The 13,016-nt window shown below is 42.3% G+C and overlaps 1 protein-coding gene across 1 annotated transcript in view; it reads right to left on the bottom strand.

Annotated features, from left to right (window-relative positions):
• The window catches only part of FHL5 (four and a half LIM domains 5), a 170,244-nt gene that overhangs the window by 30,635 nt on the left and 126,593 nt on the right, over positions 1-13,016 (bottom strand). The window contains exons 2-3 of the mRNA XM_063917011.1: positions 5,214-5,385; positions 3,541-3,715 (exon numbers count right to left, since the gene is read on the bottom strand). Coding sequence (XP_063773081.1) covers positions 3,541-3,715; positions 5,214-5,372 — 334 coding nt within the window. The 5' untranslated portion in view covers positions 5,373-5,385. The remainder of the gene's footprint in view (positions 1-3,540; positions 3,716-5,213; positions 5,386-13,016) is intronic.

Below are 13,016 nucleotides of genomic sequence, written 5' to 3'. Positions count from 1 at the left end.
CGGGTCAAAGGCGCTTCCTTTCTGCACAGAGACAAGGGAAGAAGGAAAAAAGCTGCACCAGCAGCCAGTTCCCAGGATCAAAAATCTTCCCCCACGCTGGGGCTCCACAGGTGGAGACAGGTGCGGTAGGGGCGCGTCTCGGGAACTTCAGGGACCAGTGGGCTTGCCCACAGGTGGATCTCTAGGTTCTGCAAATAGTATCACAGGGATACAGGCTGGAGTTCGAGGCGACTCCCCCTCGCCGTTACCTCACATCAGCCTTGCCGGCTGCCCTCGGAGAAAGGTAGTACTGGCGGCAATTCACAAGCTGTACTTCCAGCAGGTGAAAGCAAGGTACCCCTCCTTCAACAAGGCCGGGGTTACTATTCCAAAATGTTGTGGTACCGAAACCAGACGGTTCGTGAGACCCATTCTAAAATTGAAAGCCTTGAACACTTATATACGAAGGTTCAAGTTCAAAATGGAATCGCTCAGGGCGATTATTGCAAGCCTGGAGAATTTCATGGTATCACTGGACATCAAGGATGATTACCTGCATGTCCCTATTTAACCTCTTCACCAGGAGTACCTCAATATTGTGGTACAGGATTGTCATTACCAATTCCAGACGTTGCCGTTGGTCTGTCCCCGGCACCGAGGTATTTACCAAGGTAATGGCCGAAATAATTATCCCGTACTTGGACGATCTCCTTATAAAGGCGAGGTCCAGGGAGCAGTTGTTCGTCGGAGTAGCACTATCTCGGGAAGTGCTACAACAGCACGGCTGGATTCTGAATATTCCAAAGTCGCAGCTGGTTCCTACGACGCGTCTACTGTTCCTGGGTATGGTTCTGGACACAGAACAGGATAAAAAGGGTTTCTCCCGGAGGAGAAGTCCAAGGAGTTGTTGTCTCTAGACAGAGACCTCCTAATACGTATACAGGTGTCGGTGCATCAATGCACGCGAGCCCTGGGAAAGATGGTAGCTTCTTACGAAGAAATTCCATTCACTAGGTCCCATGCAAGGATTTTCCAGTGGGATCTGTTGGACAAGTGGTCCGGGTCGCATCTTCCGATGCATCAGCGGATAACCCTGTCTCCAAGGGTCAGGGTGTCGCTGTTGTGGTGGCTGCAGAGTGCTCATCTTCTAGGGGGCCGCAGATTCGGCATACAGGACTGGGTCCTGGTGACCACGGATGCCAGCCTTCGAGGCTGGGGGGCAGTCACACAGGGAAGGAACTTCCAAGGCTATGGAAAAGTCAGGAGACTTCCCTACACATAAATATTCTGGAACTGAGGGCCATTTACAATGCCCTAAGTCAGGCTAGACCCCTGCTTCAACACCGGCCGGTGCTGATCCAGTCAGACAACATCACGGCGGTCGCTCATGTAAATCGACAGGGCGGCACAAGAAGCAGGATGGCGATGGCAGAAGCCACAAGGATTCTCCGATGGGCGGAAAATCATGTATTAGCACTGTCAGCAGTGTTCATTCCCGGAGTGGACACATAAGAAACCTCCACCCGGGAGAGTGGGGACTTCATCCAGAAGTCTTCCAAATGATTGTACTCCGTTGGGAAAGGCAATAGGTGGACATGATGGCGTCCCGCCTCAACTAAAAGTTACAAAGATATTGCGCCAGGTCAAGGACCCTCAGGCGATAGCTGTGGACGCTCTGGTAACACCGTGGGTGTACCAGTCGGTGTATGTGTTCCCTTCTCTGCCTCTCTTACTCAGGGTAATGAGAATAATAAGAAGGAGAGGAGTAAGAACTATACTCATTGTTCCGGGTTGGCCAAGAAGAGCTTGGTAACCAGAACTCCAAGAAATGATCTCAGAGGACCCATGGCCTCTGCCGCTCAGACAGGACCTGCTGCAGCAGGGGGCCTGTCTGTTCCAAGACGTACCGCGGCTGCGTTGACGTCTTGGAAAAGGGAATTCCGGAGGAAGTTATCCCTACGCTATTTGAAGCTAGGAAAGAAGTGAACGCAAACCATTATCACCGCATATGGCGGAAATATGTTGCGTACTGTGAGGACAGGAAAGCCCCAAAGGAGAAATTTCAGCTAGGTCGATTTCTGCACTTCCTACAGTCAGAGGTGACTATGGGCCTAAAATTGGGTTCCATTAAGGTCCAGATTTCGGTTCTATCGATTTTCTTCCAAAATTGAACTGGCTTCACTGCCTGAAGTTCAGACTTTTGTTAAGGGAGTGCTGCATAGTCAGCCCCCGTTTGTGCCTCCAGTGGTACCGTGGGATCTCAACGTGGTGTTGGATTTCCTGAAGTCGCATTGGGTTGAGCCACTTAAATCCGTGGAGCTATAATACCTCACGTGGAAAGTGGTCATTCTGTGGGCCTTGGCGTCGGCCAGGCGTGTATCAGAATTGGCGGCTTTGTCATACAAAAGCCCTTATCTGTATTTTATATGGATAAGGCAGAATTGAGGACTCGTTCCCAATTCCATCCTAAGGTGGTATAATTTTTTAATGTGAACCAACCTATTGTGGTGCCTGCGGCTACTTGGGACTTGGAGGATTCCAAGTTACTGGATGTAGTCAGGGCCCTGAAAAGTATATGTTTCCAGGACAGCTGGAGTCAGGAAAACTGACTCGCTATTTCTCCTGTATGCACCCAACAAGCTGGGTGCTCCTGCTTCTAAGCAGACGATTGCTCGCTGGATCTGTAGCACGATTCAACTTGCACATTTTGCGGCTGGACTGCCGCACCCTAATTCTGTAAAAGCCCATTCCACGAGAAAAGTGGGCTCTTCTTGGGCGGCTGCCCGAGGGGTCTCGGCTTTACAACTTTGCCGAGCTGTTACTTGGTCGGGTTAAAACATTTTTGTAAGAGTCTACAAGTTTGATACCCTGGCTGAGGAGGACCTAGAGTTTGCTCATTCGGTGCTGTGCTGCAGAGTCATCCGCACTCTCCCGCCCGTTTGGGAGCTTTGGTATAATCCCCATGATCCTTACGGAGTCCCAGCATCCACTTAGGACGTCAGAGAAAATAAGATTTTACTCACCGGTAAATCTATTTCTCGTAGTCCGTAGTGGATGCTGGGCGCCCATCCCAAGTGCGGATTGTCTGCAATACTTGTTTATAGTTATTGCCTAACTAAAGGGTTATTGTTGAGCCATCTGTTGAGAGGCTCAGTTATATTTCATACTGTTAACTGGGTATAGTATCACGAGTTATACGGTGTGATTGGTGTGGCTGGTATGAGTCTTACCCGGGATTCAAAATCCTTCCTTATTGTGTCAGCTCTTCCGGGCACAGTATCCTAACTGAGGTCTGGAGGAGGGTCTTAGTGGGAGGAGCCAGTGCACACCAGGTAGTCCTAAAGCTTTCTTTAGTTGTGCCCAGTCTCCTGCGGAGCCGCTAATCCCCATGGTCCTTACGGAGTCCCAGCATCCACTACGGACTACGAGAAATAGATTTACCGGTGAGTAAAATCTTATTTTTATCTAAATTAGACATTAATCTGTCATACTAATTTATTAATGAAAATACATGTGTCATCATGACTCAGTGAATTAAATATTTATGTATTCATAAATTACCAGGCATTATGGTGGCCTTGCAGTTGAAACACTTTGAAGAATACTCATTAGAGTAGCACTCAATACACAGCAGGAGGTCATCCTTTGCAGCAAAAGGCTTCTCTACCAAGGAACAACTGCATTTAACACACTTGAAACAAGCTTCATGCCAGTGGCTCTCTTTGTAGGCAAAGTCCTTAAAGACACAGGAAAAAAACAAAAAAATAAATAAAAACATTATTGTGAACATTTAAAAATGTATCTCTCTTGCTGGTATCTACTCTACAACTGGCATTTGGTGAGATGTGTAATTAATATAACAACATTTTTGTATTGTATAAATAAATGTCTTTAAGTTGAAATTAAAAAATATAATGTCACAATATCATAGGTACCTAAACCTGAGTGCTAACCGTATTAGGTTTGAAGATGTAAAAGATATACAGATGGAATAAATCTGGCTACAGTATGTTTCTAAGCTGGATACGAAGGTTAACAAAATAAACTTCTAAAAAAGGCTGAAAATACATTTTTCAACTTTTACTGAAAATATATTGAGGCAGTTCTAAATAAATGTTGCAAAGGAAAAAAAAGTGCTGTGAAGTTGGAAACAATATTGTATAAATGACCTAAAATGTTCTGGTACCCCATAGTAATTTGATTTACAGTATACGGTATGGTTATTAGGTATGTTGCTAAATTTGATTGTAAAGCCGCTACTATTTCCCTGTGTGTGCATTCATCTTATACCTACATTTACAGACTTCATTGTGTTTGGACATATACATGGTGATGTAGTACAATTGCTCAATGTGTGGCCAGCATAGGTCATAATGTAATCATCTCTTTTCCACAATGTTTAATGTCTTAAATGTTTTTGCACCTTTATTTAAAAGTTTGAACAGCAACAGCTATCTTTTCAGGCATTGAACTGTTACTCCAAAAGTGAAGTGGTCTTAAATCACTTCTGATTTTTTATCTGATTACTTTTATGCCTTACATGGCATGTTACAAATTATTTCCACAGTACAATCTGTATGTCCGTCCTATATTTTTTTTTAAAGTAATTTCTTAGAATAGTTTCATCACAGAGTTTTCATTACTACTTTTACATTCTAATACATTTTCTAACATCTTTTTGAGAATAAGATAATATCCAAATATCTTACTAATTTGATTATATTAAATGCATTCTACATGATGTGAAGTACAGAAGGTACTAATGGGATCACTGGAACCACACAAGTAAACCTTACTTAAGTACCATCCATTCATTACTTTGATACTGAATGTTTAGATTTATTTTTAAATTAGTTAATTATACTCCATATGTTGTATTGTTATGAATTGTTCTGCATGCAAATTGTATATTACTAACTTGCAGTAGTCAAATTGCTGTCAAATAAGTATTTTTAAAACTGTACAGTAAACATAGGCCAGCAGCATAATAAAACAAAACCAGACAATTAGACAAATGGTTTGCTGGTGAAAAATCTAAATCTTTCTTGAATTGAACCTTAAACAATATGCCATTATCTGATAATCTGAGATTGTAAGCAGAAGTAGCATACTGTATTCACTAAGGATATAGGAAAATGGGGAAAAAATGGGATTGGGAAAAATTTTAAGAAGGAGATTGTGCTTAAGAAGAGCAACATTTTACTCAGATATATTTACACATTTTCAGTGTTTACCTTAGAATCACATTCAATAGGCTTTTTACATCCTTCACATATATTTGCAAAAAGGCTTTCAAAGCATTTGACGCAGTATGGATTGTCATCTTTAACTGTGTATTTTTTACCATATAGAGATTCCTTACAGTACTGGCAGACAAATGCTGTGTTATCCATAACGGCAATGCAGCTGAAAAATAACAAAGTCACTTCAGTAAAACAAAATATTGGAAAAATTAAACTGAAAAAATATGATAATATTAGTATCAATAGTACTAAAAATGCAAAGACATTTTAAAAAAATTATCTTGTAAATAATATCTCTGAATATGCTATAAACCGGACATTATGATGCTTTTAAAAAACATTTTACATACAAGGAAAATACTAAATAATTTGATTCTATACAGGAAATTATGACTTTTGTATCTTGGTAAATGGAAATGTTTTACAGGATATTTCAAAACTACAGTATTTACTTTTAATTAGCTGCAGCTGTGTCTTTCCCAAGCAGCTCAACTCACCACTTTAAAAACTTATATATAATATATGTGACCTTTTACAGTGCTGCTACTGTATGTTTTAAAATACAGTGAATTGCTCTCCAATATTATTTTCTCTTCCCACACAGTTTCCGGTGAACTGCTCTCTATTATGACTTTCCCTTTCCCAACAGTTCCCGAGGACTTGCTCTCCAATTTGACTTCTCCTTCCCAGACAGATCCTAGTGAATTACTCTCAAATATGACTTTCGCCTTCCCACACAATTTGCAGTGAGTAGTTTTTAAAATATAACTTTCCCTTCACACACAGTTCCTGGTGAATTGCTCTCCAATATGACTTTTCCTTCCCACACAGTTCCCGGGGAATTGCTCTCTAATATGACTTCCCACTTCCCACACAGTTCCTGGTGAATTGCTCTCCAATATGGCTTTCCCTTCCCACGCAGGGGATCCCCTCAAGATCCCGGCAGTCAAAATACTAATGCTGGGACCCCGACACTACTTGGAATGTCGACACCGGCATCCTGAATAGGGTCACAAGGCTGGTGCCAGGATCCCAGCCACAAAGATCCCAAATGACTCTATGCTTGCTGCCAGGAGAGGTAAGATGCAGGGGGGAGCGGGTTTAGGTTTAAGCTGTGGGGGGAGGGTTAGGCTGTGAGCCAGGGAGTTAAGTTTAGACTGCAGGGAGGGGGTTAGGGTTAGGCACCCTCCTGGATGGTTAGGGTTATGCTGCAGGGGAGGGTTAGGTTTAGGCTGCAGGAAGGAGTGTTAGGTTCAGAAGCCCCTGAGGGAGTTAGGGTTTGGCTACAGGGGAGGGGAGGTTAGGGTTAGGCTGTGGGGAGGGAGGGTTAGGGGGTTATTGGGGGAAGGTAAGTATACTTACCTTCCCCTGTTAAGATTCAGACTATCAGGATTCCACAGTCGGGTTTTTGCCCGCCAACATCCCAAACGCCGGCATATTCTACCCAACCCCTACACAGTTCCTACTGATTTGTTCTCCAATATGACTTTCCATTCCCAAACAGTTCTTGGTAAATTTCTCTCCAGTATGACTTTCCCTTCCCACATAGTTCCCAGTGAATTGCTTTTCAATATGACTTTCCCTTCCCACATAATTTCCAGGAAATTGCTCTCCGATATGACTTTCCCTACCCACACAGTTCCTGGTGAATTGCTCTCCAATATGACTTTCCCTTTCCCCACAGTTCCCGAGGACTTGCTCTCCAATTTGACTTTTCCTTCCCAGACAGATCCTTGTGAATTGCTCTCAAATATGACTTTCGCCTTCCCACACAATTGGTGGTGAGTAGTTTTTCAAATATAACTTTCCTTTCACACACAGTTCCTAGTGAATTGCTCTCCAATATGACTTTCCATTCCCAAAACGTTCTTGGTAAATTGCCCTCCAATATGACTTTCCCTTCTCACACAGTTCCTGGTGAATTGCTCTCCAATATGACTTTCCATTCCCAAAACGTTCTTGGTAAATTGCCCTCCAATATGACTTTCCCTTCTCACACAGTTCCTGGTGAATTGCTCTCCAATATGACTTTCAATTCCTACAGAGTTCCCGGTGAATTGCTCTCCAATATCCCTTTCCCTAACCACACAGTTCCCGGTGAATTGCTCTCCAATATGCCTTTCCCTAACCACACAGTTCCCGGTGAATTACTCTCCAATATGACTTTCCTTTCTCACACAGTTCCTGGTGAATTGCTCTCCAATATGACTTTCCCTTCTCACACAGTTCCCGGTGAATTGCTCTCCAATATGACATTAATATGTTAAAATAATTTTTTATATACAGATTTTCTCCTACACACTGACTGTCAGTGCTGTGAAGATGGTACGGTACCTTTGGAACTTCGAGGTTACTGATAGAATTCCAAATTTCACCTTTGCAATCACCCAGGAAATATGGTGCCACATGCTCCTTATTGGTTATGGATTTTTAACAATTGACATTAAAGGCCTTAATCAGAGGCAGATGCTGTTGTATCCACACTTGTATCTGTTGGATGATTAGTGTAAGCAGTAATATGCTAATGCTGCTTTCAGCCTCCCCCTTGTGTACGAGCGTGTACCTGAAAGTACAAGCAATGAGACTCCCACTTTCTGTCTCTGCATCTCTACACACTGTAACACCATTGGTGGGTCTGGATCTACCACTGTTAGCATGCCATCGCACACACCATGCCATAGGACAGTTTCATCATCTGAACATGGCCTCTGTGAAAGTGGCAGTGCAGCTGAGAATGCAGCCACTTTCACTGACACACCTGTGACATTCCCTTTAATGCACCCATTAGACAGACTTTTTTTCTGTTCACTTCCGGCCATCTCTCAGTCACAGCAGAAGAAAAGATAGGTGGCAGTGGAGTGCGCGATTAAACCATGAAAATCAGGCCATTAGAAATACAAAGGAAGTGTCACCTGCTTCCCAAAACGATTCAAGTAGTACAAAAAGGGGAGTATTTTACTTAGGCGCTTTCCAAGGCTTGCATGTCAAGGAATATCCTCATACTCCCATTGGTTCACCTTTTAGGATAAAAAAAATAAAAAGAACACGTTTCCATGCTTGTCATACAAAGCATGGTTCACAATAAAAGAAGAAAAAAACAAACATATAGTGCAGTAGTCCTTATGATGTCAATTTGTTTTGCACATAGCAAATGCACAATCACAAAGCGATGTAAAATCACAGGCACATCAGTGTTTCTTTCTAGGCGATAGCCACCGAATATCACAGAGGATTGGTCTTCTTCTTCTCCACAATTCGCAACCTATAGATAGTGTATCTATGTCTGCCTTAATGGCGAGACACAGTTTTTACACACATTGAGAGAAGGAGACTAATAGTGCAGAAATCCTTTAACAATTGTAAAGATTTTTATTTTTACAAGTTACACTCACATGACATAAAAAAGTAAAACAGCATATCAAGTCCTTTTCTACGGTTGCCAGGAGATCACACCGGGATGCTGAGATGGTACTTTACAGCAGGTAAGCTATAGTCCCGGGAAAAACATACAGCTTACCCATCCAGGGGATACGAAGATGGTACAATGGCAGCCGGCAGGAAAAAGCAAGTAGCACACTCCCGCTTAACGCGTTTCGGTCTCCCTTTATCAAAAGCGGATAGTGTCACAGTAAAACTTCCTTCATTGAAAGACACAGTCAACATCATGCAAATTGGCTGGAAGGAATACCTTTCAGCCAACTTGTAAGAGTGAAGCGAAATTGTTCAGAACTACAGATCTGTAATGCACAAATAGATCAAATGTCATCTTGTTTTGAAAATAATGGTTACCAAAAGGAGAAATTGAAGGCTGCTAAAGGTTGAATCTATGACTAAGAGAAAAATATATACTCCGCGCTTGATGTACACTGTATCTAAAAAGTAGAACTATAGTGTGCAGTCTGTCATGTAAATAATTGACTCAGTAGACCTTCTAAGATACGTACAAATCAATTTATATTCAATAAAAATGACACAATTTAAACAAACTAGCAGCATATGGTTTGCGACAAATATCTGTTGAGTATTAACCACAATCATTATGGCACACAATGTATTAAGGTTAATTTACTACTTAAAATTAATATACACTGGCGTCCCAGTGTTTAATAAAATGTCCCGCAAGGAATAACTCAGCCTTGTAATGAAGAGCTTCTATAAATGCTGGTGTATATTTACCCATGTGCTGGTTCCTGAGATGTTTAAGTAGACAGGGTCCGTTTGTATAATTATGCACATGTATGGGTATAAGCTTCTTAAAACTAATTGCAGCTGATATAAGAATTGCCGTATAATTACCACGGCTCTGTTCCGAGCAATTGGTGATGATAAATAACCTGTACGTGGAACTCCAAAGAACTCTCTCCTCGTCACGGGTGTTAGACCTCACTGCGGAGGCCAGCAGCAGTCACTCAGTGCGGGCAAATGGAGTCTTGGACGTCAGCAGTATGATACAGGAATCGAAAGCAATGCTCCAGCTGAGAGCCGCCGGCTGAAGCGCCCGGCGTGTATCAGACCGTGGTAAGTCGAGGCTGTGGAGAGCCGTGTGCGGGCTCGAATTAGCGGGTCAATTCCAAACAACGACATGGAAAGTGGGCGTCAACGCGTTTCGTCTCCTTGACAACCGGAAACTTCCTCCGTCTTGAGGAAGTCTCCGGTTGTCAAGGAGACGAAATGCGTTGATGCCCACTTTCCATGTCCAGTTGTTTGGAATTGACCCGCTAATTCGAGCCCGCACACGGCTCTCCACAGCCTCGACTTACCACGGTCTGATACACGCCGGGCGCTTCAGCCGGCGGCTCTCAGCTGGAGCATTGCTTTCGATTCCTGTATCATACCGCTGACGTCCAAGACTCCGTTTGCCCGCACTGAGTGACTGCTGCTGGCCTCCGCAGTGAGGTCTAACACCCGTGACGAGGAGAGAGTTCTTTGGAGTTCCACGTACAGGTTATTTATCATCACCAATTGCTCGGAACAGAGCCGTGGTAATTATACGGCAATTCTTATATCAGCTGCAATTAGTTTTAAGAAGCTTATACCCATACATGTGCATAATTATACAAACGGACCCTGTCTACTTAAACATCTCAGGAACCAGCACATGGGTAAATATACACCAGCATTTATAGAAGCTCTTCATTACAAGGCTGAGTAATTCCTTGCGGGACATTTTATTAAACACTGGGACGCCAGTGTATATTAATTGTAAGTAGTAAATTAACCTTAATACATTGTGTGCCATATTGATTGTGGTTAATACTCAACAGATATTTGTCGCAAACCATATGCTGCTAGTTTGTTTAAATTGTGTCATTTTTATTGAATATAAATTGATTTGTACGTATCTTAGAAGGTCTACTGAGTCAATTATTTACATGACAGACTGCACACTATAGTTCTACTTTTTAGATACAGTGTACATCAAGCGCGGAGTATATATTTTTCTCTTTGTATATTATTTAGTTGGCAACCTAGCTAGTTGTCATACTCAGCTGCTCCTGATACACCTAAATAATTAACTACTACTACTTGCGCCGGAAGATAAACAGTTAGGGACATTTGTCCTATTCTGTTTTTCCTACAAACTTTTTTTGAATCTATGACTAGACAAGATCTTCTAATTGAAAAACCTAAAAAAAGCTACAGCCGAAAACTTTGAATGGTCTTTTGTTTCTGGATACAGTTGTCTCCATAAAGAGATAGAAACGATATTCAGAAATAATTGGAAACTTTTGGAACAAGATCCAGTTTTAAAAGGAAAAATTCTCACAAGACCGTCTTTTATTTACAGAAAATCAAAATCCCTTCAGGATAAATTAGTAAAAAGTGCATTAAGTGATAATAAAAGAAGTAGTGAACGTGTACGTAGCTTTCACAGATGTGGGTCTTGTTTAGTGTGTAAAACTGTTAAAACCAATACTTCAAAATATGAAGAAATGAATATTAATGGTACCTGTTATAAAATCAATCACTTTATTACGTGTACATCTAAAAATGTTGTCTATGCTATAGAGTGCAAGTGTGGAGTACTTTATGTAGGCAAGACCATTAAAATGCTGAACGTTAGGCTCTAAATATATTTATAGCATTAGAAAAGGCTTCGAAACACACACTCTTTCAATGCACTTTAAGCAGTGTCATAACTCAAAGGAGTGTGAAATTAGAAACTTTTGGGGTCTGGAACAGATAATTGGCACTTGGAAAAATAAGAAATTAGAAACAAGACTAGCTAAAATTGAAATGAGATGGATTTTTGATTTGAAAACATTGGAACCACGTGGTCTTAACTAGGAATTTGAATTAAAGTGGTTTTTAAATGGATGTATATTGTTTTATGGAATATATTTCTTAATGTGTCTATTTATAATTTTATTAATACTTTTTTAAAAATATGGAGCTTCAGTGACATTTCCGACTGTTTGATAAGAGACTTCCAGGTTCGCGGACTTTGAAACGCATGTGAACCGCATATACCGGAAACCGAAGGTATGGCGGCCACACTAGATCTGGACTGTGACTGTGAAATGCAAGGACGTACAGCTGGAAGTAGCGGAAGCGACTAATGGATTTGTAATAACGGACCTACTCTCAGCTGTTACTTGTTAGGGGAAGATCTTGGGGTATAAAGGGAGGTTCTTTTACTGTGACACTATCCACTTTTGATAAAGGGAGACCGAAATGCGTTAAGCGGGAGTGTGCTACTTGCTTTTTCATGCCGGCTGTCATTGTCCAATCTTAGTATCCCCTGGATGGGTAAGCTGTATGTTTTTCCAAGGGACTATAGCTTACCTGCTACCATCTCAGCATCTCGGTGTGATCTCCTGGCAACCGTGGAAAAGGACTTGATATGCTGTTTTACTTTTTTATGTCATGTGAGTGTAACTTGTAAAAGGCCTGGGGTACAGTGGGCATTAGGCCCTAAAGCTATTGTGTGTGTTTCAGTTAGGCGGGGAATAAGCCCGGGCAGCAAAAGGATACAAAGCCCTGTGTGGTATTGCACTGGTTGGTTGACATTACAGTAAGTCAGCACTAGGCCATGGTATCACATGATCCTGCGCTAGGCCGCAGGCATGGTAAGTCAGCATTAGGCTGTGGCATCATATAATCCGGCGCTAGGCTGCAGGTTTGGTAACTTGGTGTTAAGCCGCAGGTATGGTAAATTGAAGCTAGGCCACGGTATCATATGATCTGGTGCTAGGCTGCAGGTAGGGTAAGTCGAAGCTAGGCCGTAGCATCATATAATGCGGCACTAGGCCACAGGTATGGTAAATCAGAGCTAGGCTGTGGCATTGTATATTGAAGACACTGTTGTTAGGTGCTAGGCTCTTGGGATTCTGGTAAGCAGTCAGGCCCCCATTAAAGGTAGGCTGTTGGTAAGGTACCGGCTGATGAGTATTGTACGGTTTGGAATTGCATGATTGCAGTATGTTATAATCATTGCACTGTGTTTCCTATTGACTTGTCTGTGTCAACGTGCATGCAGGAAGTATAGGAGAAGCATAGCCATGCCACATCGGTGGGCTGCATCTTTGTGTTTTATTGCAGGGATCGAGGAGAAGGACCAGTAGTCCGGCCACAGGACAAGGTCACATCTGCTGAGCATATTCGTGTTTTGTGCGTAATCTGTGTGTGTATGTTGTCCATTTTTCCACTTCCCCTTTGGGCGTTTTCATTTAGGGTTGCACCAAAAAAGGGCACCCAGTCTGGGAACACAAGTGCCAATGATGACCATTAACTGAGCTCAGTGGAGGTCATCCCTGCGTTATGTGCTTTACAGTATCCTACAGGAAGCTCCCA

This window comes from Pseudophryne corroboree, chromosome 4 (assembly GCF_028390025.1).
Source record: "Pseudophryne corroboree isolate aPseCor3 chromosome 4, aPseCor3.hap2, whole genome shotgun sequence".
NCBI lineage: Eukaryota > Metazoa > Chordata > Amphibia > Anura > Myobatrachidae > Pseudophryne > Pseudophryne corroboree.
The sequence above is the reverse complement of the archived record's forward strand: the minus strand, read 5'-3'. Positions and strand labels throughout refer to the sequence as shown.